This window comes from Ranitomeya imitator, chromosome 3 (genome assembly GCF_032444005.1).
Source record: "Ranitomeya imitator isolate aRanImi1 chromosome 3, aRanImi1.pri, whole genome shotgun sequence".
Classification (NCBI taxonomy): Eukaryota; Metazoa; Chordata; class Amphibia; order Anura; family Dendrobatidae; genus Ranitomeya; species Ranitomeya imitator.
In genome coordinates, this window is record NC_091284.1 from 41312163 (window position 1) to 41337540 (window position 25378).

Sequence of the window (25378 nt, forward strand, 5' to 3'; positions counted from 1 at the left end):
ATCTTTTGAAAAATTATTATTATTTGTTTTATGGTATCAGATATAGGTTTTTATGTTAAAAAAAAAAAATCCTCAGAGTGCTATTTAATTATGGCAAATTATTATTTTGCATCCCTTTGCCTCCAACTGACTTCTGCCTTTATAATAGGACCTTTCACCAGTTTGAGCAGGTTAAACTGGCCACATCGTGGATTAGTGGCTGTAGACATGAATGAACATAGTTTTTATTTTTTTATTTTTCCACTCTGTTGCAGAGATATTAGCTTGTAAAGTTTAGATCCTAATTTTCATTAAGGGGGTGTTTGTAGAAATTTCTCTCTGAGGATGCCAACTTTTTCCTCTGCACAATATTGACCAATCATAAACAGGATGTGTCATCCAGGGGGGGTGGGAGGTAAAGAACACGTCCCCCCCCCCCCACAGAATGTCAGAACCAATTTTCTGTGTGAGACATGTAATGACACACAGCCTTGCTCTCCTCACTGATCCTACTGCTGACATTTACTGTGATTACAAGCTTGGAAGGGAAGCATAGCAGAGCTGTGTGTCACTGCAACAATTCTTGCTGTGCTCATATATAAATACTGCCAGTGTGTGGTGAAGTGGAGCAGAGCGGAATGTCATTACATACACTTCCTGCAGCTCCCATCTAACAGCACTGTCAATGTGTGGTGAAGAGGAGCAGAGCAAAGCTGAGTGTCATTAGAAACACTTCCTGCAGCTCCCATCTAACAGCACTGTCAATGTGTGGTGAAGAGGAGCAGAGCAAAGCTGAGTGTCGTTGCAAACACTTCCTGCAGCTCTCATCTATCAGCACTGTCAGTGTGCGGTGAAGGGGAGCAGAGCTTAGTTTGCTTATTGTCATTACAAACACTTCCTGCAGCTCCCATCTAACAACACTGCCAGTGTGTGGTGAAGGGGAGCAGAGCAAAGCTCAGTGTCATTGCAAACACTTCCTGCAGCTCTCATCTATCAGCACTATCAGTGTGCGGTGAAGGGGAACAGAGCAAAGTTGAGTATCATTACAAACAGTTTCTGCAGCTCTCATCTAACAGCACTGTCAGTGTATGATGAAGTGGAGCAGAGCAAAACGGAGTGTCATTACGAACACTTCTTGCAGTTCTCATGTGACAGCACTGTCAGTGTATGATGAAGTGGAGCAGAGCAAAACGGAGTGTCATTTCAAACACTTCTTGCAGCTCTCATGTGAGAGCACTGCCAGTGTGTGGTGGAGGTGAGAAAAGCTGTGATGTGTGTTATTACAAACACCTCTAGTAGTTCTCCTCTAATAGTGCTGCTAGGTCTGCTTGAGCCCCTGTTCCCACACACTGACTGTCATAAAATTAAAGTTGCAAGAAGTGTTTATGATAGCACACAGCTCTACTCTACTCCTCTTTCTTGCTTGTAATCACAGTATGTACCGACAGTGAGATGAATGAGGAGAGCAGGGCTGTCCTATTACAAGTTTTTCCAGACCACACAGAGAAAGTCGGATCTGACATTCTCTATGGACATTTTTTTCTCCCTCTACATGACACCTATGGATTAGACTTGATCAGTGTAATTCAGGGGAAAAGTGCACACCTCTAGAGAAGAATCTCTGCTATCTCCCACTTAGTCTTAGCAAAAATTAGCAAATAAACTTTACAGGCTAAAATCTCTGCAATGGAGATGATACATTAAAAAATAAAAACTACATTTTACCAAGCTTCCCAGCCATTCAATCATAATGTGGCCAATTTAACATGCTAAACTTGTAAAAGGTCCTCTTTAAAGGGCAGTGTTTCTTTAGAAAAATAGCTATTGTCTATAGCAGGTTTTTATATTAAAATTAGTTGAAAAAAATTAGTGTGATTTTTCTCATTTTCTATGTTGCTAACAAGATTTAAAAATAGTCACAAAATTTTCAGTCTTCATTTCAAACCTCACAATAGGATGAAACTACCTGTTCTGTAGAGATAATTTCTGAAACCTATGTACAGATAACATAGGATCCACCATTCACAAGAGGCAACATCACAGATCACCTCCTCCTCCTGTGCAAAGACTGATAACACCTCTATATACAGTAGATAACACAGGATCCACCATTCACAATAGATGATGTCACAGCTCACCTCCTCCTCCTGTACAATGACTGATAACACCTCTATACACAGTAGATAACACAGGATCCACCATTCACAATAGATGATGTCACAGCTCACCTCCTCCTCCTGTACAATAACTGATAACACCTCTATATACAGTAGATAACACAGGATCCACCATTCACAATAGATGATGTCACAGCTCACCTCCTCCTCCTGTACAATGACTGATAACACCTCTATACACAGTAGATAACACAGGATCCACCATTCACAATAGGTGATGTCACAGCTCACCTCCTCCTGTACAATGACTGATAACACCTCTATATACAGTAGATAACACAGGATCCACCATTCACAATAGGTGATATCACAGCTCACCTCCTCCTCCTGTACAATGACTGATAACACCTCTATACACAGTAGATAACACAGGATCCACCATTCACAATAGATGATGTCACAGCTCACCTCCTCCTCCTGTACAATGACTGATAACACCTCTATATACAGTAGATAACACAGGATCCACCATTCACAATAGGTGATATCACAGCTCACCTCCTCCTCCTGTACAATGACTGATAACACCTCTATACACAGTAGATAACACAGGATCCACCATTCACAATAGATGTCACAGCTCTCCTCCTCCTGTACAATGACTGATAACACCTCTATATACAGTAGATAACACAGGATCCACCATTCACAGTAGGTGATGTCACAGCTCACCTCCTCCTCCTGTACGATGACTGATAACACCTCTATATACAGTAGATAACACAGGATCCACCATTCACAATAGGTGATGTCACAGCTCACCTCCTCCTGTACAATGACTGATAACACCTCTATATACAGGAGAAAACACAGGATCCACCTTTCACAATAGGTGATGTCACAGCTCACCTCCTCCTCCTGTACAATGCCCGATAACACCTCTATATACAGTAGATAACACAGGATCCACCATTGACAATAGGTGATGTCACAGCTCACCTCCTCCTGTACAATGACTGATAACACCCCTATATACAGTAGATAACACAGGATCCACCATTCACAATAGGTGATGTCACAGCTCACCTCCTCCTCCTGTACAATGACTGATAACACCTCTATATACAGGAGAAAACACAGGATCCACCATTCACAATAGGTGATGTCACAGCTCACCTCCTCCTCCTGTACAATGACTGATAACACCTCTATATACAGTAGATAACACAAGATCCACCACTAACAATAGGTGATGTTGCAGCTCAGCTTCCCCCCTTCCTACACTGTGACCTCCGCGCAGGTCACAGAGCATGCCTACTATCCTCTCCCCAGACTACAGGTTTCTACTCTCCATTAGATTTGCTGCGTAACCCCAAATTTCAGCTCTTGATCCCCGTTGCTTATTTTCTAATCATGTTGTGTGAACACGGTCTTACTGCGCCCTTCCTCCCCCAACGCTAAAGAAAATAATATAATCAATGCTCCTTACCTTAAAGAAGGTCATCGTGGACCCGTCTCTGACGGCCCCGTACTCGATCTTCGTTTGTTTGGCCAAGTCATCGGCGGAATCAATGGGGGACTCCATTCTCTCCACCGTTAGGAAAGCCGCCAAGTTTGCAGTGTAAGAAGAGATGATGATCAGGGTAAAAAACCACCAAATCCCTCCAACTATTCTGGTAGAAAGGGCTTTGGGCATTAGCTCTGATCCTGTCATGAGACACAGCAGGTGTTATAAAGGCACGACACACGGAATATCAGATTACACACTACCTGGCTGCAATGTATGTACACCCTTACTATTTAATCTCTAGATTTTTGTACTTAACCCTTACAGTTATAACACTTATTATAGTCAAAAAGCACATTAGGCCAAAGCAGCCAATCACGGCGCAGCGTTGAGTTTTCAACACCTGCTTAGAAGATGAGAGCTGACCTCTTATTGGCTGACTTGTAAAGAGGCGGGCTGTGTCCTGTTATAAGACATGTGGGTTATTCTGTACTTTATGCTCCTTGGTGTTGTAGGTGTTTGTGCCACCATTTTACCATATATATTTTTATAATTATCACAATATTAATGTTCCATATAGAAATGATAATTTTTTGCCTGAATCTATAATCTATAAACTGAATGAGCCGTGCTGCCGAGATGAATTCTTCTAGAGGAGGGTCTGTTCCATCGTCCTCCACCGTTGTGCCCCACCAACGATTAATGGCCACCTCATGGGGTGAGAAGACTATCTGATGGACATGGAGGTCCTACAAAGATCTACAGAACCTTCCTTCCTCCCTTGATCCATTTTTGGGTCAGGCCCCCAGGCCTGGGTACCATCAGTGATCGGCAGGAGTGGACGTCTCCATCACTGAGGTCACCTTTACAAGGTCCTGGTTACCCTACGGCTTCATCTAAGGTCCTCGACAATCTCCGTGACCCATTTCGTCATCCTGCCCTATTAGATCTGTAACTCTTGGATCTATGGGAACTTTCCAGATCTTGTGGAGAATGAGGCAGGAGTGGAGTGACGCGAGGGTGAGCTTCTCCTCATGAGGATGTGCTTTATTATAACTACGTGCTCTGGTTCTTGGGTATGATGGATCCTTGTGCCAGTCGCTGTGCCCGCTACCAGCCTGAGCATGTTTACACTTGAAGAAAGCGGCATTATTCAATTATTGCCGCGTCCCCGGTGTGTGGTGTACTGCACCACCAATGACACGGACATCTGATTCCTAATTCTACTTGGAACTGTCCTTGGGGACTCTCTGCCCATACCTTCTCTTCCTTACCACTCCTCTTATTTAAGTGAGGTTTTGAGAAAGACCGTGCCTGGTCGAAACGTTAACCTTGTCTGCAATCACTTGCCTTTTCTTTAAAATTATTTGGTGGTGCCTGTGCACTTGAATAAAAACAAAAAGCTTTCTACATTGAAATCAATTCTTGAGTGCGGCTGCTTTTTTGTATATTTCCCGGTGTGATCCCGGCGCGGAGCGTCTCACAGGCGCATTAATCGTCAGCAGGTCTGATCTGCTCGGCCATATTTATGTGACACTGAAAAGTGCTCGCCACGTAGCACTCGAGGGCATCTCCTGGGCCCGATGGGCTCCTAGTATCTGTCATTGTCACTGCTAATTGGCACTTTTATCTAAAGTGCGTCAGTCGTGTCCCTGAGAAATCAGAGGAAGGAAGCAGAGAAAACAACGCGGAGCAATTATCAGACACAGACATCTAATTATCAGTGCTGAATAAGAGGGGAAATGGCTTCTGGTGTTCCCCCTCACTACAGAACCGCTATGAGGCTCCGAACTGATCCCCCCTGTGCTTCCTGACATAGTAATGGGGGAGAATGCTGCAGACACGTTACATCTGCCCAGCCGAATACCACGCACCGTGCTCAGCTCAGCCGAATACCACGCACCGTGCTCAGCTCAGCCGAATACCATGCACCGTGCTCAGCTCAGCCGAATACCACGCACCGTGCTCAGCTCAGCCGTATACCACGCACCGTGCTCAGCTCAGCCGTATACCGCGCACCGTGCTCAGCTCAGCCGTATACCACGCACCGTGCTCAGCTCAGCCGAATACCACGCACCGTGCTCAGCTCAGCCGAATACCACACACCGTGCTCAGCTCAGCCATATACCACGCACCGTGCTCAGCTCAGCCGTATACCACGCACCGTGCTCAGCTCAGCCATATACCACGCACCGTGCTCAGCTCAGCCATATACCACGCACCGTGCTCAGCTCAGCCGAATACCACGCACCGTGCTCAGCTCAGCCGTATGCGACGCACCGTGCTCAGCTCAGCCGTATACCACGCACCGTGCTCAGCTCAGCCGAATACCACGCACCGTGCTCAGCTCAGCCGTATACCACGCACCGTGCTCAGCTCAGCCGTATACCACGCACCGTGCTCAGCTCAGCCATATACCACGCACCGTGCTCAGCTCAGCCATATACCACGCATCGTGCTCAGCTCAGCCGTATACCACGCACCGTGCTCAGCTCAGCCGAATACCGCGCATCGTGCTCAGCTCAGCCATATACCGCACATCGTGTTCAGCTCAGCTGTATACCATGCATCGTGCTCAGCTCAGCCATATACCACGCACCGTGCTCAGCCATATACTGTGCACCATGCTCAGCTCAGCCGTATACCACGCACCGTGCTCAGCTCAGCTGTATACCGTGCATGGTGCTCAGCTCAGCCGTATACCACGCACCGTGCTCAGCTCAGCCATATACCACGCACCGTGCTCAGCCATATACCGCGCATCGTGCTCAGCTCAGCCATATACCACACACCATGCTCAGCTCAGCCATATACTGTGCACCATGCTCAGCTCAGCCGTATACCACGCACCGTGCTCAGCTCAGCTGTATACCGTGCATGGTGCTCAGCCATATACTGTGCACCATGCTCAGCTCAGCCATATACTGTGCATGGTGCTCAGCTCAGCTATATACCACGCACCGTGCTCAGCTGTATACCGCGCATCGTGCTCAGCTCAGCCATATACCGCGCATCGTGCTCAGCTCAGCTATATACCATGCATGGTGCTCAGCTCAGCTATATACCACGCACCGTGCTCAGCTATATACCACGCACCATGCTCAGCTCAGCCATATACCACCGTGCTCAGCTCAGCCGTATACCATGCATGGTGCTCAGCTCAGCTATATACCATGCATCGTGCTCAGCTCAGCCGTATACCGTGCACCATGCTCATTCAGCCTTATACCTTGCACTGTGCTCAGCTCAGCCATATACTGCACACTGTGCTCAGCTGAGCCGTATACCATGCTCAGCCGTATACCTTGCACCATGCTCAGCTCAGCCGTATATTGTGCACCGTACTCAGCTCATATGATGCACACTGTGCTCAGCTCATCTGTATACTGTGCACCATGCTCAGCCAAGCCATATACTATGCACCATGCTCAGCCAAGCCATATACTGCACACTGTGCTCAGCTCAGCCGTACACTGTGCACCATGCTCAGCTCAGCCATATACTGCACACTGCACTCAGCTCAGCCGTATACTGCACACCATGCTTTGCATTTTATTATCTTTGACAAAAAGTCAAACTAAATACTGATTTTTCATTTTCTAGATTCTCTGCCCCTATGGACTGTGAGACAGTGACTGGTGTTACATGTGAGGGTCGCTGTGTGTTCCCCCCAGGATGTGCAGTCACAGGCGTAGCTGTGATTGCAATACAGAATAAAACTACATGTTAGTCTTGGGCAAACTATTTGTCCAAAGCAGATATAGGGAAAACCTGCTGTGGGCTTTTGTGTTTTGAAACAGACTACGGGATGGTAGGCGTGCACTCCATTTCATTCCTGGCGGGGTTTTCCATGTGGCTGAAGGCCACAGATTCTAGTTAAAAACCCTGCAGTATAGGGTTTGGGTGTGTCAGGGTCATAGCCAGTGTCAGTTTGGTGTTTCTAGGAGTACAGAGCATGAGGCTCTGCAGAGCTCCACCTGTGTGAGGTCACACAGGCAAGCGGAGCCAAACAGCCAAGGCAGCTGGAAGGTCTCGTACCCACAGAGTACACAGCGGTGCAGTCGCCCACAGCAACTGGTCACGGAGGTGGACTGACATGTTTATTGGCTGCAATCCAGAGGATATGGTTCCCGGCTGCAATCCGGAGGATATTGTGTACTATGTAGTGCTGTGAGTTGAACATTAACACGGCGGTACAGTCGCCTGCGGCAACTGGTCCGGAGGTGGACTGGCGTGTTTATCGACTGTAAACTGGAGGATATGGTTCCGGCTGTGATCCAGAGGATATCATGTGCTGTGTTTTTGTGAATTGAACATTAAAGAGACGTTAAAGAGACATTTTCCTTTGAACTTTGCTGGGTCACTGCCTCATCCCTTCATAGTGTGCTACCACTGCACTACAGAACATAAATGCAGAGACCTACACTACCGTTCAAAAGTTTAGGGTCACCCAGACAATTCTGTGTTTTCCATCAAACTCATACTTTTATTAATCAAATGAGTTGCAAATGAATTGAAAATCTAGTCCAGACATTGACAAGGTTCGAAAAAAAGATTTTTATATGAAATAATAATTTTCTCCTTCAAACTTTGCTTTCGTCAAAGAATGCTCCCTTTGCAATAATTACAGTATTGCAGACCTTTGGCATTCTAGCAGTTAATTTGCTGAGGTCATCTGGAGAAATTTCACCCCATGCTTCCAGAACCCCTTCCCACAAGTTGGTTTGGTTTGATGGGCACTTTTTGCACCATACGGTCAAGCTGCTCCCACAACAGTTCAATGGGGTTGAGATCTGGTGACTGTGCTGGCCACTCCATTACAGATAGAATACCAGCTGCCGGCTTCTTCCCTAAATAGTTCTTGCATAATTTGGAGGTGTGCTTTGGGTCATTGTCCTGCTGTAGGATGAACTTGGCTCCAATCAAGCGCTGTCCACAGGCATGGTGATGCAAAATGAAGTGATAGCCTTCCTTATTCAAAATCCCTTTTACCTTGTACAAATTTCCCACTTTACCAGCACCAAAGCAACCTCAGACCATGCCCAGATTCATGACCATCCTGTGCCAGATGCAGCAAAGCAGCCCCAGAACATAACCGAGCCCCCTACATGTTTCACAGGAGGTACAATGTTCTTTGTAGTCTTCACTTTTGTGTCTTTGAACATAGAACTGCTGTAACTGCCAAAATGCTCCAGTTTTGCATTATTTATTCAAAGGACATTCTCCCAGAAGGTTTGTGGCTTGTCAGTATGCATTTTGGCAAATTCCAGTCTTGCTTTTTTAGGATTTGATTGCAACAGTAGTTTCCTCCTCAGTCGTCTCCCAGGAAGTTCACTTTGGCCAAGACCGCAACGGATGGTGCAATCGGGCACTGATGGACCTTGACCTTGAAAGGTCTCCTTTAATCTCTTTGGAAGTTGTTCTGGACTGTTTGGTTACCATTTGTATTATCCATCTCTTCAATTTGTCATCAGATTTCTTCATGTGGCTACATCCGGGGAGGTCGGCTACAGTCCCATGGACCTAAAACTTCTGAATAATATGTGCAACAATAGTAACTGGAACGTGGAGGTCTTTGCAGATGGTCTTATAGTCTTTACCTCTAACATGTTTGTCTATAATTCTCTTTCCAATCTCCCGAGACAAATCTCTCCTCAGCTTTCTTTGGTCAATGTTCGGTGTGATACACACCAAGATTCCAAACAGCACAGTGACTACTTTTCACCCTCTAAATAGGTAAACTGACTGATTAGAAGCTTGTACACATATGTGATGCTAATTACAGGACACACCTTAGTTTAACAAGTCTCTATGGTCAACTTATTTTCAATCTTTTCTAGTGGTACCAACAATTTTGTCCACTTGTGACCATCTCAAATCCATGAATCCATCCACTTAACAATCTTTCTCATATCTGTGTATCTATATTTCTATATATCTCATATCATTCTATGCATATAGATACTGTAGATGCATATATCTATCTGATAGATATGAGATAGATGTACCATGTGCACAATTATTAGGCAGTAAGTATTTGACCATATCATCATTTTTATGCAGATTTTCCACCTCCACGCTGTATAAACTTGAATAGTGATTGGATGTGATGTTTATTTGTGTAATGAGGGGGGTGCTGTATAAGTATGAGGCGCCCTTTATCAGGGTGCAGAATTATTAGACAGCTTGTTTTCCTCAGGCCAAATGGGCACAAAATGAGATTTTCTTGCTGGACATTAAAAAAATTGTTAAAAGTCTTACTGAGGGATGCAGCACTGTAGAAAATGGTCAGATATTGGGACGATCACAGAATCAGCAAAAAGTTTTATTACTAATAGTCACCGGGGCGCAAAAAACACGTTGAGGAAAAAAAACCCGCAGATTAAACTGCTAAAGATTTGGGAAGAATCAGACGTGAAGCGACCAGGAAGCCATTATCTTCCAGTGCTGTCATATTCCAGAACTCACTGGATGCCAGAAGTACAAGGTGTTCAGAGACATGGCAGAGGTGAGGAGACTCAGCCCGGCCACCACTGAACAAGACACCGAAGAGAAAACGTCAAGACTCAGAAAAGAAATAACCGGAAACAGGTTTATCAAAGGTTTTGTAGACTGATGAGATGAGAGTAATTCTTGATGGTCCATATGGATGGGTCAATGACTGGATCAGTGGCAGGCCTCCAATTCTACTCAGAAACTAGCAAGGTGGAGGTGGGGCACTGGTATGGGCTGTGATAATTATAGATGACCTAGTTGGACCATTTCGGGTAGAAGATGGACTCAAAATCATCTCCCGAACCTAGTCAATTTTTAGAAGACACTTCTTCTAATAGTTATACTAAAGTCTGCATCTATCTAGAAAACCATGATGTTTCTGCAGGACAAGGCTCCATCGCAACATCAAAGTCTTCACTCCTCAGGCCCAGGAAAAGCCTTAAAGATGAAAGAATAATGACCCAGCCCCGTCCTCACCTGACTTAAACCCTACTTGTTCGCCCTTCTTAAATGGGAGACTTACGGTGAAGGAAAACAGTCCCCTCTCGGATCAGTGTCTGGGGCTGTGGTTGGTGCGGCCCAAAAAGTTGAGGGTCAACAGATGAAGAAACTGACAGACTCCATGAATGGAGCTGATGATTAATATTGAAGAGAAGGGCAGCTATATTACTTTGTTGGTCGATTAAGATTTTTTTTTACGGAAATGTCAGAAATGTATTTTTTACATTAAGCTGTTTGGTTATAATTCCCACTATAACAGATTAATATAAACAATTGAGATGGAAAATTTACATAGGAGATATTCTAAGAAAAACAAAACCTCACTTTTACTTTCTTAAATATTCTAGTTTCTGCTTTATTAATCTTTTGGACTCACCGACAACATTGGAGATGTTCAAATTAATCATCAAAAACACAAATTGCCTAATAAATTGTGCACACAGTGAGATAGATATGACACTACATCAAATCCATCTATTGTCTGACTATCATCTTCCCCTCTGTGTCTTGCACACTCCTTTTCTCAAACTCTCCTGTGTCCAGGTCCCTTTTCTCTTCTATAAGTGCCACCACGTTCATTTATTACTATTCCTGTACTCCTAGGCTCTTTCATGTAGGACCTGAACATCTGTAGATCACAGTGTGTTTTGATCTCTGGAATCCCTAGCAATCCAGGAAGGGAATCAGGCAGCAAGTGTTTAATTTCTCTGCAGCTCCCCCACTGATGAAAAGAGGCATTACATGTGGTTTATAGAAATCAACTATCTTTAAGTGCAATGTATTACGTCCTCCAGAGAAGCTCTTCGTAGACACTCCTGTTCTGACCAATTTATTTACAGTCTAGTTGCGTGCCTTATTTTTTTTATCCATGTGCTTTTTGACCTTTTTGAAAAATTGTATTTTTATTTTTAACATTTAACATATTTTGCTAAAGATATATTTATATCTGTTGAGCCTAGTCTACTCATCATGATTTATCGGGCATCTGGCTCTTCAGGCATCACGAAAAAAAAAAAAAAAAGCGATTTCCGACCTCGACCTGAAGAGCCGGAGACCTCTTGTACCCGGGCTCAAATCCCAGATCATTGCAAGTCAACATATACAGGACAAACATCAGCATGCAAGTGTTTCTATCAGGAATCTGGGTCACAGAGACAATACTTGCTGAAGTCTCTTTAATATGGCAGACATGACAGCCAATCCTGATCCAGACTTTGCTCACGCTCTGCAGAAAAGAGAAAGTCTGATCATCACACTTAAGAATTGAAACAAAACGGCTTCCAGTCAAGCACAACATCCATTTTGCACAATGCAAGAAGAGCATGACGCCAAGTGCTGAGGGTACACACCGATCCATCTCTTATTTTACGTTCACACTTTGTAGGCCAAAACACCTTCATCCATGGAACAAACGGCCATTTTTATTTAAAAAAAAACAAAAACAAAACAAAAACATGCGTTCTTCCAGTGATGAAGGAGCTTTTTTTGGCGACCCGCTTGCCATCACAAGAACTTTGCAATTTATGCCCGGAGACATGGCTGAGGTTTGTTTTCTGTTTTTTTTATTTTTATTATTTCTTGAAAGACAAGCAGAGTCTGGTTGGGGCTGACTGTCATGTACCCAAGGTAATGGTAACTAGCGGACACTGCATCCCACAGTGTGCTGTGGATGCTGGTAAACTCCAGAGATGCGACTTATCGGGATATCGTACACAATGGAAACGAGGTTCTAAATGCACAAAGGTGGACACATTCTAATACAAAGGCCTGATACTGTAACACCTTATGCCACTTATACTGGTGTAATGGTGGGGAAAAAAAATAAAGACAGGTGTAAATTTTGAGTAATATTTATTCTCAAAAATAGCAACAATTAAAAAAAAAAGTGTACCCACAAATCGTTGACTGAGCCATAAAATGACTCAAGATTGAATGTGTAGACTGAATAAGGACCCAATTAGTCCAGAAGCAGTTGGAAAATAAAGAGTTTTCGAACGTCATCTTAAGAGTCTGAAGGTGAAATTCCACTTCTGTCCTCCTGGGTTGGCAAAGGCCCACCAGTAACATGGATTCTTGGGGCCCTCTGTTCAGATACATGTAAAAATAACCTGACTCTAGTACACAAATTTACTTTTGCTTCTATCTTATATTAATTTGGTTAGCTTGTTTAATAAATTATTAGATTAAGCCTTTTTTCTACAAATTGTGAATCAAGTGTAACAGCACTAGTTATTAGTATACCTTCACAGAGGCCTACCGGAGGATTCCCCTGTTCTCCTGTGGGCCTGGCCGAGCCGGTCTACAACTGACACAGCTAAGAAATAAAATGCTACCCAAAGTTGGCAGTCAAATTAGTTTTCTTTCCCTACAAATGAATGGCAGTGCGTATGCGCCGATGAAACTACTACTGCAGTCATACAGTGAGGAGGAAAGTAGGACTTGGGACTTCCATTCTAGCAATCGGTGTGACTACCAATCCTACCCTATTGTCCTAATGATCAGAAGGTGAATTCTCACTTCTGACCTCTGCAACTGACAAGGCTAAGAAATTAAATACTACCTGAAGTTGGCAGAATTAGTTTTCTTTCCCTACAAATGAATGGCGGTGCGTATGCTCCGATGAAATTACTACTGCAGTCATACAGTGAGGAGGAAAGTAGGACTTGGAACTTCCATTCTAGCTATCGGTGTGACTACCAATCCTACCTTATTGTCCTAATGATCAGAAGGTGAATTCTCACTTCTGCCTTCTGCAACTGACAAGGCTAAGAAATTAAATACTACCTGAAGTTGGCAGAATTAGTTTTCTTTCCCTACAAATGAATGGCGGTGCGTATGCTCCGATGAAATTACTACTGCAGTCATACAGTGAGGAGGAAAGTAGGACTTGGAACTTCCATTCTAGCTATCGGTGTGACTACCAATCCTACCTTATTGTCCTAATGATCAGAAGGTGAATTCTCACTTCTGCCTTCTGCAACTGACAAGGCTAAGAAATTAAATACTACCTGAAGTTGGCAGAATTAGTTTTCTTTCCCTACAAATGAATGGCGGTGCGTATGCTCCGATGAAATTACTACTGCAGTCATACAGTGAGGAGGAAAGTAGGACTTGGAACTTCCATTCTAGCTATCGGTGTGACTACCAATCCTACCCTATTGTCCTAATGATCAGAAGGTGAATTCTCACTTCTGCCTTCTGCAACTGACAAGGCTAAGAAATTAAATACTACCTGAAGTTGACAGTCAAATTGGTTTTCTTTACAAGTGGAATGGCAGTGTCTATGCTTTTTTTTTAAACTACTATTGCACTCATGCAATGAGAAGGAAAGTAGGATTTGAAACTTCCATTTTAGAAATAGGTGTGACTACCAATCTTATCCTATTGTCCTAATGACCAGAAGGTGAATTCGAACATCTGGCATCTGCAACTGACAAGGTTAGGAGGTGGAATCCGACCTGAAGCTGGCAGTTCAATTGGTTTACTCATTCTACAAATGGGATGGCAGTGAGCATGCTCCGTTAAAACTACTACTGCAGTCATACAGTGAGGAGGAAGTAGGAGAAGGCTAAGAAATGAAATACTACTTGAAGCTGGCAGACAAATTAGTTTCATTTCCATACAAACGGAATGGCAGTATAGACAATTGTTTTAAAACTATTAATTCAGTCATATAATTAGGAGCAAGGTAGAAAATGGAACTTGCATTCTAGCAATTAGTGTGACTACCAACTCTACCCTATAGTCCTAGTGGTCAGAAGGTGAACTTACACTTCTGACCTCTGCAATTGACAAGGTTGACAGGTGGAATTTGACCGAAGTTTGGCAATGGAATGGATTTTCTTTCTCTACAAATGGAATGGAGGTGCCTTTAAACTACTAATGTAGTCATACAGTGGAACTTCCATTTGATGCACCAATCATTGTGGTCCTCAACCCTTCCCTATTGTCCTAAGGATCAGAAGGTGAACTTCCACTTCCCCTTCAACTGACAAAAAGGTGGAATCCGACCCGAAACTGTCAGTTGAAATGGGTTGAAAGTGTGTATGCTTCATTGCAGTAAGAACTAGGAAAGTAGGACTTGGGACTTCCATTCTAGCAAACATTGTGGTCCCCAACATTATCCTATTGTCTTGGAAGTTAGATGGTGAGCTTCCACTTCTGCCCCCTGCAACAGACAAAGGTAAGAGATGGAATCCCACCTGAAGCTCACATACAGATTTCCTTTCTCTGTCTAGAACTAGAACTTCTACTGTAGACATAGAATGTGGAGCAACGTAGGTTCTGGGACGCCAAATTCTATTCCTATGGTTCTACAGGTTAGAAGGTGGCCTCTGCAACGGGCAAGGACAAGAGGCAGAATTCTAGCTGAAGCTGCCAGGTTTGTATTTAGTACAGTTTGGATGCGGTGATTTTTCAGCAGCACTTATGCACAAATTAATTAATCTAGGTTACTTAGGCTTTTTACTGTCTTTTTTAGGGAGTTGTTATCATGCTTTTTCCTGTGTTTTTTTTTTTTAATCTCTTTTTGGTATGTCAAATTTTTAATAAAATAACTTTATCCTTTGTTTCGGAAACTTCCATTTGCAGAGTTACCTCGCTTTGATAAAACATTATTGATAATGTCATATGTGAATACATGCACATGTTTTTTATCTTCAAATTTTCGACATCTCGTTCAAAGTAGTGAGGAAAATTTGCAAATAAAATGCACATTAACCACAAGAAAAATTGAGATGCTGAGGATTTCAAAATTGCAACCTGGGTCAATTTCTGCAGTGTAAAGAAAAAAAGAAGCACAGTGGGAATGAGATATCTATACATCTCATCCTCCTTGCTGGAACCAGAAGACGCTGCAGTTTTTTTCTGCATGCAAATGTCCTCCCTCTATCTGAAACTAAATCTCTCCAAAACGGAACTACTTGTGTTTCTCCCTTCTACTAAACTCACTCTACCCAACATCGAAATTACCCTGGAGGGTTCAACCATAACTCCCAAGCAGCATGCCCGCTGTCTTGGGGTCATATTCGACACCGAACTTTCCTTTACTCCTTATATCCGATCACTCACTCGCTCCTGTCACCTGCATCTTAAAAACATCTCCAGAATCCGACCTTTTCTCACCTTTGAACCTGCTAAGACTCTTACTGTCGCTCTCATTCATTCTCGTCTGGATTACTGCAACTCTCTTCTGATCGGTCTCCCTGTTACCAAACTTTCTCCTCTCCAATCCATCTTAAATGTGGCAGCCAGGGTCATATTTCTGTTCAGCTGCTTCACTGATGCCTCCATCTTGTGCCAGTCATTACACTGTCTACCCATTCGCCACAGGGTCCAGTATAAACTCATCTATCTCACCCACAAAGCTCTCCACAGTTCTGCACCGCCTTATATCTCCTCTCTCACCTCTGTCTATCGCCCTACACGTGCCCTCCGTTCTACAAATGACCTAAGACTAACATCCCCCGTAATCCGAACCTCGCACCTCCGTCTCCAAGACTTCTCTCGTGCTGCGCCAGCTCTCTGGAATGCACTTCCCCAGACGATCAGACTGATACCTAGCCCCGACCTATTCAAGCGCGCTTTAAAAACCCATCTCTTCAAACAAGCCTACCACATCAACAACTCAGTAAACTAACTTTGTCCTGTTCCCTCCTTCCAAATATTATCTGCATGTGAATCTGCACCCTACTACTCATCTGTCTCCACACCCTCCATGCACACGATAACTGCACTTGATACTTGACTATTGCACTTAAACACATGGGCTGATGACCGAATCATGCAGCTTTATATGAAAATCCCTATTTATTATAATTGCCAGACCTGAAATAACAAGCACTTTTCACCTATTGTGTCCCCCCCCCATTTCCTTGTAGATTGTAAGCTTGCGAGCAGGGACCTCACCCCTAATGTCACTGTTTAAATTGTCTTAACTTGTATTGAACTTATTGTCTGTACATGGCCCCGCTTAATTGTAAAGTGCTGCGGAACATATTGGCGCCATATAAATAAAAAATTATTATTATTATTATTATTATTATTATGCAGCATAAGTGGGAACTTAGCCCAAAGTGATTATCTGGTATCAACAAAAAAAAAAAAAAAACTGCCACTAAAGAAGAAAAATATTACCTACCTGTTAAATTGACATTTTTCCAAACTCTTGACTTTTGTTTTATCCCAATCAGCCCCTTTAAAAATATTGTTCCTAAATAGATGGATTTTGAATGTATATGATTGGTTGTCCTAGGCTACGTCCACCAGCTGTACGGTTGTAAGGTGGACGAGCATGCTCAGATCCTACTGCCCTATTTTCTGAGTGTGTGAAGCTTCCCATACACTGACAGGAGGAGCTGCAGGGTAATCTGAGCTGAGAAGAAGCATCATGGCTTCTGTTTTCTGTCCGGCTCATATCTAATAAGATTGATTAATTTGCTATCTTACACTACTGTATACAGAGTCCCTCACCTTCCCGCAAATTTCATCAAAGGGGGTTTTCTCATCTTCTCTCGTCTGGAGCGCACCGTTTCTCAGCCATCACAGCTTGCTGTCTGATAGGTGGCGGTGCACTCTTAAAGATTGACGGTTCACACTAGTGGCATGATGATGTAGAACAATCCAGGGGGGCAGGAGCACTGAGGCTGACTGCATTCATTGATCTGATCAACTTCAGAGCAGTATTTGCCAGCTCTTAAAGTAATAAACGCTTCTTGCCTAGGCATTCGTCCACCACTGACAGACTCCAGGTGGAGGTGGCTGGTGGTAAAGGCAATCAGCAGTAATCTATAATCTTTATCAAATCTGCTGCATTTAGTTGCAACAAAGTCAAGTCAACTTGAAAAGTAAAGTCAAGCCAATGTGATCTGCTCTGTAAACATACTATTTATCAGTAGCTGATTATTATTCTCCCTGAGTGTTATTATATACATGTAAATATATGAGCCATTATTTCCAATTCAATATTTTTAGTCTATATATCTACTCTGAGTCGTAAAATAACGAGTTTGTCCTTCAAAGAACAAAGTGTGTCTTTCCAAGGACATTACATTCACGTCCTAACTGGAAAATGTTGATTCCCACGTATCAGTAAATATAAGATTTTCTTATATTCGAGTGTTCTTGATGGCAAGAGAAGCTTAGTCTATAGGCCTTGGTGTAATGGACTCGATTATGACTAAATGGCATCTGTCAGGATTTGGTGGCATCTTTGTAAAATTGAATCTAATATATTGGACAAATCTCTGTTAAAAAAAAAAAATTTCAGGACTAAAAAACAAATGGTTAATCTGTAGGATAGGTAATCAACGTAATATCGGATGGGTCCAACTACTGGTGTGAGTGGTCACTTCAACCAGAGATGAGCTGTAATAAAAGATGACAGATGTCAATATTGTCAAACATTGAACTGGATTCCACAGAGATGAGCAAAACGATTCGTAACTAATCCAGTTAGCTACGAGTTTCCTAAAAATTTCAGATTGATCAGAGTCTGAAATTTTTGGCATTTAAGTTGTATGAATCCAGCAAAATTCTAGCCAACTGGGTCATCATTCGATACTTTTGAGGACTGATTCTCAAGTGTTCTAACACTGCATCTCCCCACCGAGTCTCCTTCTCACTCCGGAAGGGATTTTGGATTAGTCTTTGGCCAAGATCTTCCTGTGCCGACTAGGCATTCCACTGTCATAATGGGTGCGACACACATCCTTGTCATAAGTCATGTGTGTTGCATCCCACATAGCCGCACAATGAGACATGTAATTAAAGTGCATCATGCTCCCTGTGACCACATGAGAACTAGTCAATACCGACAGATCCAAACCGAAAGCTGATCCCAACAAACAGTAGGATTGAGCATGGAGCTGCAGACAGGAGAGGTGAGGGGTGAGTCTAGGACAGGTTAAAATAATGTTTTATCAATTTTTAACTACTTCCGAGACCTCAGTTTATTGATCTGTGGAGAGTCTGGAAAGATCTCAGAGCAAAATAAATGTCTTTTCAGAGCAGATTCGATTTGGAACAAATTGAAGTTAGACCGAATCAAATCTAACAGCCAAACTAATCTCTAAATGGAATTTCGGGAGATTTTCACAAATCTAGGCCTCAAAACCCCTACAGTTTCAAAATCGGGTGTGGGTTTTGGGTTGGGGTCAAACCATTCTTAATATCGATGACCTGTCCTAGAGTTGTCATCTACTTTTGTATCCCCCTTTAATCTAAAGCCATTAAGAGAGACACTATTTTTTATGCCCCTTTAAGAACAAAAATCATGACGGATGGTACGGTCAACACAACCCAATTCACTTTCAGATATTAGGGATCATCATTTGTGATGTTTGTACAATAAAATAGATATATACGGCTTTGTCCTTAAGTGATGATTTAATCTTTATTATCTTTTTGTTAAAACATATCCCAATGGTCCCATTTTATGTTTTCTTTTAGGTGATGTACCGTGACTAAAATACTATTATATCCTACCCCTAAATTTCCTTTCAGGTATTTATTTTAACCATCTAGATGTGTCCACCCTTACCTTTGCCTTGAATTTGGTTAAGTAAACTATTTTCTAACAATACGAATCAAAAATATAATTACCGTATCTAAAATTGCTAGCAAGACCCTCAACAGGTTGAAATCCACATCACAACCAATAAGCCTCCACATATAAACATATATAGCATATTCATCTCCCAACAGAGTATTGCAAAATCATAATCTTTATTTTTCAAAGCTAGGTCATGTCGGGCCAAGAGAAAAGGTAAGAAAGGACAGATCTATTGAGAACACCTACCTTTTTGGGATGGTTCTGGGTGGAGTAATTTGATTTAGGGTGTGACCTACATTTTTATATATTTTATGGGGTTTGTTCTGGATTAGAAAAACACTTCCACAACTCTCTACAGGTGAAATTGTGGCTCAGCCACTTTCACATCTCTAGAAGCAACCCATAGTGCTGTTTTTTGGAAGATAACAGCCATTTTTGAAGTCCATGAAGAACACTCACCACCCAGCTATAATGGCATCATAATTTATACTGGACCTTCTCCCCTGGGAGAACTTTCTGTCTTTAATTGAGCAAATTCAATTCTCAGCCTTCTAGAAAAATGTCTCCTAAAGAACAACTATAGTAAAAGTTTTGTTAAAAAGTGTAGAGGGTGTGATAAGGCAAAAGACGAGGATGGATTGTAAGGAACTCCATGAGAACCTTGTATAGGTATTACTTTGTTTAACTATCTATCCACCAAAATATCTACGAAGAAGAGGTAAACTCAGCATTTTTCTATTTTGCTTATGAACAACATAAAAACATAAGATTGCAACTTCTGAGGCTAGTACGGGTATCGGGATGCTACATTGGTAGTATCTCACTTTCTCTTAACCACAATCTATTCATGAAGTGAAGATGCAGGAAAAATTGGCAGCACTCACCAGTCTTCATAAAACAGGTACTTTATTGTGACATATCTTCACGGCACGGGGGTGTGTATAAAGAACGTAGCAGCCGAACGACAGCCGTTTCGCGCCCACCTGGCGCTTCAACGGGTTCCGGGTGGGCGCGAAACGGCCGTCGTTCGGCTGCTACGTTCTTTATACACACCCCGTGCTGTGAAGATATGTCACAATAAAGTACCTGTTTTATGAAGACTGGTGAGTACTGCCAATTTTTCCTGCATCTTTACATCGTTGATGGTCGTGTTTCCGGCTTTAGCACCCGAGGTCTGCCGGCTGGCTGAAGTTTGCGAGTCAGACGTGTTCCTGGTCTGTGGAGCGGTGGTGCGGTCAGCTGTTTTCTACCCTATGCTATTCATGAAGTGAACAACACTTTTGGTCGGTAAATCATTTCATAGTTGTCCACTGGGCTCATGAAAGTCTTGACCGGTTAATCATCTCATGGTTGTCTATTGAACCAATGGAAGTCTTGATCAATTAATCATCTCATGGTAGTCCATTGGACGAATGGAAGTCTTGGAACTATGAGTCTGATGCTGTCTCTTAAGAAAAATGTCTCATGGCCCCAAGAATGTTTTAAAATATTCGGGCGATACAGAAGACGAGGGCTGATTTTTAGAAAAGTTCTACGAGATTACACTTTTGGTGGTCTTACACCTAGACTGGATTAGGTCCATGGTCTGCACTTCATTTGATTAATATTTGATGTTTTCTAAGTTCTTTTCTTTTTCAATGGTTAACTCTGAAATCAGGTTTTAGACGATGCTCCCCAATTATGAGATATATGTGAAATAACAATCTACAGTGCGGAATTTGCCATCGACATTTAGTAAAGTCCAGCCATCTCTCTCTGATGACATCACATGGAAGCATGGTGTTCCATTAAGCTGGCATAAGGGTTTGCAGTTTATTATGGAGGGGTACGGCAGTGGAGTTTACCAGCACAGAAGGCCCCAAGCAGACTGTGGGAGGTGTCTGACAATCAAGTTGTGACCTTAGTACCTTGTTGCATGAGAGCTCCAACTCCAAACCAGAAACTATTTAGCAAAGTAAAATTGTTTTCCACGACATCGGAGTCAGGGTTGCACGGGTGTGGGTTATACCACTCGTATGGGGTGAACCTGTGGTTTTTAACAGAGACAGTCTGTAAACATCGGATAAATGTAAAACATCAGCAAAACCTGCTAAAACAGCGTTAAAAAAAGAAAAGGAGTTAAGACTAATTATATAAGGCATTCACAACATTTTTGTGCATTGACAAGATTAGTGAAGAAGATTAATGTAACACTCCAGGCAGAACCAAGGAGATGGGGCACGATGACATTGCGTCTTTGGTCATCTTGGAAACCTTAGATCATTCACTGCCCCCACCTAGGCTATGAACCAAACATAACATGGATTTTGCCTGGAGTGTTCTTATAATTTATGGAAAAGTTTTTTCTTGGTAAATCGAGACAATTCAAGATCTCACTTCAAGTTCCTGTCTACTGTCAAAGGAGAAATCAAAGTATAAGATGTAATCCCTATAGACAACATCTACATTGGCCAAGCTAAACCAGGAAGTGGCTGTCAATCAACAGTGATCGATAGAACTGAAAAGTGACAACCATTTTATTTTTTTTGGCATAGTCATTTGTCAGATTCCGCCAGTTGTGTGGAGAAAGGGTGATCTAAAAATGTCATAAAAAATAGGAGGTTGAAATGTAATCACTACTACTACTAACAAGTTTTAATGCGTTGTGATAAGCCATCAAAAACTGGTGGATAATGCTTTTTTTACACCTTGAGTAGGATCCATCACATGATGGACAATGATGGCACCCAGCGTACACCTTTGACTTCTAGTTGGGTCCATCATTTTGATGGAAGAACATCACACAATCTGGTGTAATCTACAATGGAGGAATCTTGAAGGAATGTCTCCAATACAGATGTTGATACAGCATGATGTCTAAAGAAATCCATCTTGACATCTCAATTTTTTTGATATAAGAGCCAAATAATCAAAGAATTGGTAATTTTATGTATTTTAGCTGGAACCACCCAACATTCTAGTCCAAATAACCAGTCTTTGGTTTATGCTGCCTTTCCCTTCTCAGAAGGAAAGGTGACCCTAGCTTCATCTCCAAATCTCATGGACAGAATGAACCTGGGCATAACTATCTATATTGGTGAGCAGGGTTGGAACCCAGGCGAGTTATAACTGGCCATAGAGTCATGCTTGCAATAGTCTTCTGAAGCGAAGACGCATATGTATGGTGGATCTGGAACCCATGGAATAGAGACCTCAGCTCCTTCTGGCCCTATCTTCAAGAACGAGCGCTCCTCTGCAAGGAGCCCTGAGAAAAATCAGGTATGAGGTTGAGCTTTGTGACTCGTGTAATGGAGATCCAAGTATCTACTGGCCCTATCTTTATGGCAGCGGTCCCCAATCTTTTTGACCTAGAGAGCCACATTCAGCACAGAGAGGGTCGCGAGCCACATTCAGCTCTGAGAGGTGGTTACGAGCAACATCCTGCTCTCAAAGCAGTACACTGAAATCCAGAGGTTCCCATAATGTCCCAGTTCAGTATTCTCCCATCAAGGACTCCTAACTCCTGTCACATCCAGCTTCAAGAACCTCCTTTAACAGGTAGTATCATCCTCCAGTGTACCATACCTAAAACATCTCTAAACCCCTAAGACCAGTAAATGTGCATCCAGATCTGCTCTTCTGTGCAGGGCTACTCAAAAATTCACCATTTTGAGATGTACTCTTCATAGCTGTTTGGTAGACCTGGAGCAAATGCACTAAGCTGGCAGACAGTCGCGAGTCACAATTCCTGGGACCGCGAGCCACATGTGGCTCACGAGCTACAGGTTGGGGACCCCTGCTTTATGGATTAACCCCTTTCTGACCTCGGACGGGATAGTACGTCCGAGGTCAGATCCCCTGCTTTGATGCAGGGCTCTGCGGTGAGCCCGCATCAAAGCCGGGACATGTCAGCTGTTTTGAACAGCTAACATGTGCCCGTAATAAGCGCGGGCAGAATCGCGATCTGCCCGCACCTATTAACTAGTTAAGTGCCGCTGTCAAACGCAGACAGCGGCATTTAACCACCCCTTTCGGCCGGGCGGCCGGAAATGACGTCATCGCTGACCCCCGTCACATGATCGGGGGTCGGCGATGCATCAGGATGGTAACCATAGAGGTCCTAGAGACCTCTATGGTTACTGATCACCGGTGGCTGTGAGCGCCACCCTGTGGTCGGCGCTCACAGCACACCTCCATTTCTGCTACATAGCAGCGATCAGCAGATCGCTGCTATGTAGCAGAGGCGATCGAGTTGTGCCTGCTTCTAGCCTCCCATGGAGGCTATTGAAGCATGGCAAAAGTAAAAAAAAAAGTTTAAATCACCCCCCTTTCGCCCCAATCAAAATAAGTCAATAAAAAAAAAAATCAAATCTACACATATTTGGTATCGCCGTGCTCAGAATCACCCGATCAATTAAAAAAAGCATTAACCTGATCGCCAAAAGGCGTAGCGAGAAAAAAATTCATTAAAATGCAATAACGGGCGATCAAAAGAACGTATCTGCACCAAAATGCTATCACTAAAAACGTCAGCTCTGCATGCAAAAAATACGCCCTCAACCGACCCCAGATCACGAAAAATGGAGACGCTACGAGTATCGGAAAATGGCGCAATTTTTTTTTTTTTTTTTTAGCAAAGTTTGGAATTTTTTTTCACCACTTAGATAAAAAATAACCTAGTCAAAAAACAAGTGTGGGATTGCACTTTTTTTGCAATTTCACCGCACTTGGAATTTTTTTCCCGTTTTCTAGTACACGACATGCTAAAACCAATGGTGTTGTTCAAAAGTACAACTCGTCCCGCAAAAAATAATCCCTCACATGGCCAAATTGACGGAAAAATAAAAAAGTTATGGCTCTGGGAAGGAGGGGAGTGAAAAACGAAAACACGAAAAATCCCAGGGTCATGAAGGGGTTAAAACTTCATGGGCACATTTTAACATTCTTTAAATTTTTTTGTGTACTAAATGCATGTATTTGAGGTTACTAATCATTTTTGCAATTGGATTTCATAACAAATTTTTCACCGCTTCGTTTTGACAGGCTCTTGGTCTGTGGTCACAAATCAGTTAGATAAAAGAGTTACAAGTCAAAATTAGCTCATTGACGGATTCTCAATTAACGCATCGGGAAATAGACAGTGTAACACTGGCTATAAAAGGCAAATGGTGTAGAAGTTTTAATGAAACCCAACTGCGAAAATTATTTTTATCCCAGAATACATACAATTAAGTATAGAAGATTGTTTCCAACGGAATGAATGCAGAGCTTCCTCTCCACATAAGCAAGCAATATTAGAAAATTAAGGGAGTGGATGACCATCTGGTGAACCTATATCTTCTAGGTGGATGAAACAATTAGGGTGTCCTCTATTAATGAGCGAATGTGCTCGGAAAAGGTGTTAACCGAGCATGGTCGTGTGCTAACTGAGTGTGTTTGGCGTCCTTGAAAAATATGTTCAAGTCCCCGCGGCTTTTTGACAGCCACCACCCAAGCAGGGATGCCTGTTTCTTAAGCAATCCATGCATGTGCTTCTGCTGTCAAACAGCCACGAGACATACAGGTGCGGGGACTCAAACCTATTATTTGAGCACACTGAAGCCACTCAGTTAGCACATGAACACTCGCTCAAATAACAACTTATCCCAGCATGTTCGCTCATCAATAGTATCCTCATGACCTTGAAAGGTGGTAATGTGGTCACATCTGAAGCCTTATTATGGGTCTTTTACGGTAGACAAGTGACCGTTATATGTCGGTACAGAGAGCCAGGTCGTTTATTACGGCGTATAAGCAAACATGTCCATTAAACCCATGGCGTCAGGCTTCCATATATTGACTAGGAAGTGATCTATGGCTTTACACAGTGTGATCAATCCAGACACTAATATATTCCTGTCTGGAGTACTCCTGCAACTTGTTTTCACGTGGGAGTAACGCTTCTCTGCTGAAAGGTTTTTCAGGACATCTCGAATGGATAGGCTGACGCATAATCAAAACCTGCAATCTGATAATGACTTAAAATCCTTTCGTCATTCGGAAATCACGGCTTACTTAGGAAACAAACTGCACGGGTAACACTACTTAGGAGGTAATCAGTATCTGGTATTTGCTTTCACAGGAGGCAACGGCTGCCAGATTACCTTCGACATGTATTATGAATCGGGACAGCTACACTGAAGTAGCCTAATATGCACTTATGGAAAAAGCTAGGTAATTTCTGTCTGTCTAAAAAACAGAGGAAAGGGT

The 25378-nt window shown here is 42.8% G+C and overlaps 1 protein-coding gene across 7 annotated transcripts in view; it reads right to left on the reverse strand.

Moving 5' to 3' along the window:
• GRIK1 (glutamate ionotropic receptor kainate type subunit 1) overlaps positions 1-25378 on the reverse strand; it is a 376723-nt gene that overhangs the window by 56927 nt on the left and 294418 nt on the right. For 5 of the 7 annotated variants that reach the window (XM_069760826.1, XM_069760823.1, XM_069760824.1 and 2 more), the window contains 2 exons: positions 21058-21176; positions 3586-3803 (listed from right to left, as the gene is read on the reverse strand). In XM_069760826.1, the coding sequence (XP_069616927.1) occupies positions 3586-3803; positions 21058-21176 (337 nt within the window). Of the gene's footprint in view, positions 1-3585; positions 3804-8072; positions 11825-21057; positions 21177-25378 lie in introns of those variants that run through there. The other 2 variants (XM_069760828.1, XM_069760827.1) reach the window with 2 other exon arrangements.